The sequence below is a fragment of the Eubalaena glacialis genome, chromosome 3 (genome assembly GCF_028564815.1).
Source record: "Eubalaena glacialis isolate mEubGla1 chromosome 3, mEubGla1.1.hap2.+ XY, whole genome shotgun sequence".
Taxonomy (NCBI): Eukaryota; Metazoa; Chordata; class Mammalia; order Artiodactyla; family Balaenidae; genus Eubalaena; species Eubalaena glacialis.
The window spans coordinates 83,355,537-83,360,489 of NC_083718.1; the positions used below are offsets into that span (position 1 = coordinate 83,355,537).

At 39.7% G+C, this 4,953-nt stretch overlaps 1 protein-coding gene across 1 annotated transcript; it reads left to right on the forward strand.

The window, feature by feature from the left end:
- The first annotated feature begins 1,491 nt into the window (after nt 1-1,491).
- LOC133088173 (small proline-rich protein 2E-like) lies at nt 1,492-1,680 on the forward strand. Its single transcript, XM_061185992.1, has one exon. It carries the CDS (start codon nt 1,492-1,494, stop codon nt 1,678-1,680), a length of 189 nt encoding a protein of 62 aa, XP_061041975.1.
- The last annotated feature ends 3,273 nt before the right edge of the window (nt 1,681-4,953 follow it).

Here is a 4,953-nt window from a genome sequence, read left to right on the forward strand (position 1 = left end):
GGAAATGAAACAGATTTATAAAGTTCATAGTAATCTGACTGTTGGATGTTCTTAATCTGAAGGAACAAAACAGTGAAAGGAGGGCCCTAAAGGTCACCACTTTACTAAACGTATATAAGTATCGTGATGGGAAGTCATCTGAGATCATCTGCTAACTTCTCTTAGTCTATTTTAGAAGAGGAGAAGAGATTTCACTTAGCAAGCCGTGGATCAAGGCGAAATGTATTGTAAGAAGGACTTGAGGTAAAGAGGAAGGTGTCACCAGGTAGCCAGGCCATTTTCAAACCAGTATGTACAACAAAATGGCCACCAATTCAAGTGCAACTGGGCAGGCACTTTTACAATTCAAAGAAGGTGAAAGATGGAATAGGGTCATCTTCCACAATCAAGAAAGGGAACACTTGCCTACAAGTTGAAGAACCCCCAAATTTCTCCCACTGCCATAAACCACTGAAACGGAGAGCTAAGGCAGGGACTCTGTGAGTCATGAGAACATAATCTAGTGAGGAGATCCTGGCGCAGGACATTTCCTGTTTTCAGAGTCCCTGCCAAGCCAGTTATGGATGGATTTGCATTTGGGTTGGGAAATGACTGCATGAGGCCAGTTTGGACAGCTCCGCTTCCCCTTTGGGTGGGGCAGCAAGCCCCAATAAAAAGGTCTTCTGCTGCACGACAGCTATCCTCCTGCTACTCGAGTTCCGATTGACATTGGAGAAACTGGTGAGTCTGATTCTTCAGTTCAAATAAGTTCTAGGGCCCCCAAATATTGAGTTTATGCTGGAGATAGCAAATTTAATGGGTCCAAAGTTATGATCATGGGTATAAAGCTACTTAGTGGATGGGAACTTGGAATGTGGGCACAATGTTATATTGCATTTACTAGATTTCTGATACCTAGTTTGAATTCCTCTATTGAAAAAGAAATTAACAGGAAATTTTGACATGAAGGGATAAAGAGCAAAGGACTTACCTTTTTCTATACCTTTTTCTTGGACCTCTACTATGATTTCAGAGGCATTTATCTTAGAAGGTGTGAGGCTCTTACATTCATCCTGATTGCTGTTTGCTCTGTACAAAATCATCCTGTCGGGTCCTCATGAGAGAAAATGGTGATAGGACTTGCTTGTGAGCTTGCCCAGGATTTTAGAACTTGTGATAGCATTTTTTTAAGATATTTTTTTCATAAAAATAAAAGGAAAGCAAGAACCAAAACTGAAAACAACTCTTGTTTCTTTAAAACAAAGATATTTTCTTTGGAAAAGTTGTATGAGAAAAGAGAAAGTTTTCTCTGGGCTGATGAATAGATTTGCTAAAGAATGAGAGAGATGTCAGAAATTCATTAAAAGGTATTAAAGAGATTAAACAACATGCTTAGAGATTGGAGAGATACTGTCTGTTTGTGTTACACAAGCTTTTGCTCTTCTCTGTGTAGGGATTCCTTTTTGTGAACACGGTCATATACTGTCTTTCAGATATTAAGACTCCAGAAAGATGTCTTCTCAAGAGCAGCAGTGCAAGCAGAAGTGCAAGACACCTCCAGTGTGTGTAACAAAGTGCCCTGATCCTTGCTCACCTAAGAAGGATTCAGACCCTTGCCCACCTCAGCAGTGCCAGCAGAAATGCCCTCCTGTGACACCTACCCAGAAATGCCAGCAGAAGTGCCCACCCAAGAACAAGTAACAGCTTCAGCTTTTATCTGCATCTGGAAAGGATAAGGACAATCGGCTCACCTAGTTCCACAGCTCCACCTTCATCTTCTCTTCAGAGCCTATCATGGATACAGAAGAAGCTTTCCACCCTTCAGCCTGCAGTATGCGTGTGGTGATTCCTGACGGTCAGAGGTTTCCTATCTGAGTTTGCAATGCCGCTTCCCTCTGGAGCTACCCGAGAAAGCACCACAGAGCCTCAGGAGGAAAAGCAGCAGCTCTCCTCCTGGGGGCCCTCTGAGAATTCTCTCGCTGTCTTCTGTGTCTGTCTGTCACCTGCGCAGCGGTTTCTACCAGATGAGCAATTGTTACTTATCCTCCATTTCCTGAATAAAATACAATTCTTTTTGTGATGGTAAAAGTATTTTCATTCTTTTAAAACCTGCTTTTAGCAATATTATATCATAATTTTGGTTGATTTCTATCCTTCTTCCATCCCAATTTTCAGGCTCTCACAATCAGTGTTATCTGAATTTAGAGTTATATCGATGATTGTTTGTATATAATTTCAAATCCAGGTTATTTTCTTAATTATTGCTTGATTGATTTGAGGAACAAACTATTTAACTCCTCAGAAGTTGAATCCCTCTACAAAATGTGGGGAAAACCACATTTACAGTACCTACTTGCTTAGGCATAAAATTTACATGAATGTGTGTAATTCAGTTGCCACAATGCCGGGCACATAATTGGCATTTGAGAGGTGGCCGATCATCATTGTCTCTGTCATCATCACCGTCACCACCATCACCACCACCACCATGTTTGCTCCGGCAGGAAAGAGGCTCAGACATACCTAGTACAGCACAGAAAGAGATTCTTAAACTATATTACACTTTCATATCCTGTGTTCCTTTTCTTTTCCAACTTAACCGTATTTATAATCTGACATGACACATTAAATGCTTTAGGAAATATTGGGATATTCTGCATAAAATTATAGTAGTTCTGAAAACATGGGTAGTACAAATAAAGGGAAGTTTAAAGGGTCTTTACCAGGCAAATTGCTGCCTGCTCTCCATGTGCACAATATGCTCTTCTTACAGCAAAACTCAACAACCTCATGGTCTTATTATATTTTTTCACCTCTGAAGTTACTTCCTTGATTGATTTGACCCCACCTTTGAGGTCCACTGGGGTTTCCAATGTTTATCTAGATTTACAAAATGACTGTTGCTATGCTGCTTGTTTTCTAAGTGCTTAGCTTACTGGTCCAGTAAGCCGTGGATACGGATGTGTTCTTTAAGCCTATCTCTTCTTGTGGTCTTAGAAGTAAAGGAGTCCAAGATGCAAGAACTGCAGAAGAAAAAGATCCCCAGATTACTGCCCAAAGCTCATCAGACTATTACATGAGGGAGAAATCAGCACTGATATTTGGGAGTTGTCTCTACTTTAGTTAGTGTTATTTGACCTGACAGAGAAATTAGTTCTTTGAGGTGGGATGCTCCTGTAGAAATCTTAAAATTAGGGCATTGGCTTAAGAGTCTGGAGGTATTTGGCAAGGAATCTCATATTAGAAGCCATAAATGTGGTGATACATTTTATTTTATTATATTTATTTATTTTTCTAAACATCTTTTTTGGAGTATAATTGCTTTACGATGGTGTGTTAGTTTCTGCTTTATAACAAAGTGAATCAGTTATACATATACATATGTTCCCATATCTCTTCCCTCTTGCATCTCCTTCCCTCCCACCCTCCCTATCCCACCCCTCTAGGTGGTCACAAAGCACCGAGCTGATCTCCCTGTGCTATGCGGCTGCTTCCCACTAGCTATCTATTTTATATTTGGTAGTGTATATATGTCCATGTCACTCTCTCACCCTGTCACATCTTACCCCTCCCGCTCCCCATATCCTCAAGTCCATTCTTTAGTAGGTCTGTGTTTTTATTCCCGTCTTGCCACAAGGTTCTTCATGACCTTTTTTTTCCCCCTTAGATTCCATATATATGTGTTAGCATACTGTACTTTTTTTTCTTTTTCTGACTTACTTCACTCTGTATGACAGACTCTAACTCCATCCACCTCACTACAAATACCTCCATTTCATTTCTTTCTATGGCTGAGTAACATTCCATTGTATATATGTGCCACATCTTCTTTATTCATTCATCTGATGATGGACACTTAGGTTGCTTCCATGTTCTGGCTATTGTAAATAGAGCTGCAATGAACATTTTGGTACATGACTCTTTCTGAATTATGGTTTTCTCAGGGTATATGTCCAGTAGTGGGATTGCTGGGTCATATGGTAGTTCTATTTTTAGTTTTTTAAGGAACCTCCATACTGTTCACCATAGTGGCTGTATCAATTTTCATTCCCACCAACAGTGCGAGTGTTCCCTTTTCTCCACACCCTCTGCAGCATTTCTTGTTTCTAGATTTTTTGATGATGGCCATTCTGACCGGTGTGAGATGATATCTCATTGTAGTTTTGATTTGCATTTCTCTAATGATTAATGATGTTGAGCATTCTTTCATGTGTCTGTTGGCAATCTGTATATCTTCTTTGGAGAAATGTCTATTTAAGTCTTCTGCCCATTTTTGGATTGTGTTTTTTGGTTTTTTGTTATTGAGCTGCATGAGCTGCTTGTAAATATTGGAGATTAATCCTTTGTCAGTTGCTTCATTTGCAAATATTTTCTCCCATTCTGAGGGTTGTCTTTTGGTCTTGGTTATGGTTTCCTTTGTTGTGCAAATCTTTTAAGTTTCATTAGGTCCCATTTGTTTATTTTTATTTCCATTTCTCTAGGAGCTGGGTCAAAAAGGATCATGCTGTGATTTATGTCATAGAGTGTTCTGCCTATGTTTTCCTCTAAGAGTTTGATAGTGTCTGGCCTTACCCTTAGGCCTTTAATTCATTTTGAGTTTATTTTTGTGTATGGTGTCAGGGCGTGTTAATTTCATACTTTTACATGTACCTGTCCAGTTTTCCCAGCACCACTTATTGAAGAGGCTGTTTTTTTCTCCACTGTATATGCTTGCCTCCTTTATCAACGATAAGGTGACCATATGTGCGTGGGTTTATCTCTGGGCTTTCTATACTGTTCCATTGATCTATGTTTCTGTTTTTGTGCCAGTACCAAACTGTCTTGATTACTGTGGCTTTGTAATATAGTCTGAAGTCAGGGAGCCTGATTCCTCCAGCTCCATTTTTCGTTCTCAAGATTGCTTTGGCTATTCGGGGTCTTTTGTGTTTCTATACATATTGTGAATTTTTTTGTTCTAGTTCTGTGAAAAATGCC

What these genes read in the sequence shown, in the direction of transcription:
- LOC133088173 (XM_061185992.1), top strand. Translation starts at nt 1,492, where the DNA reads ATGTCTTCTCAAGAGCAGCAGTGCAAGCAGAAGTGCAAGACACCTCCA.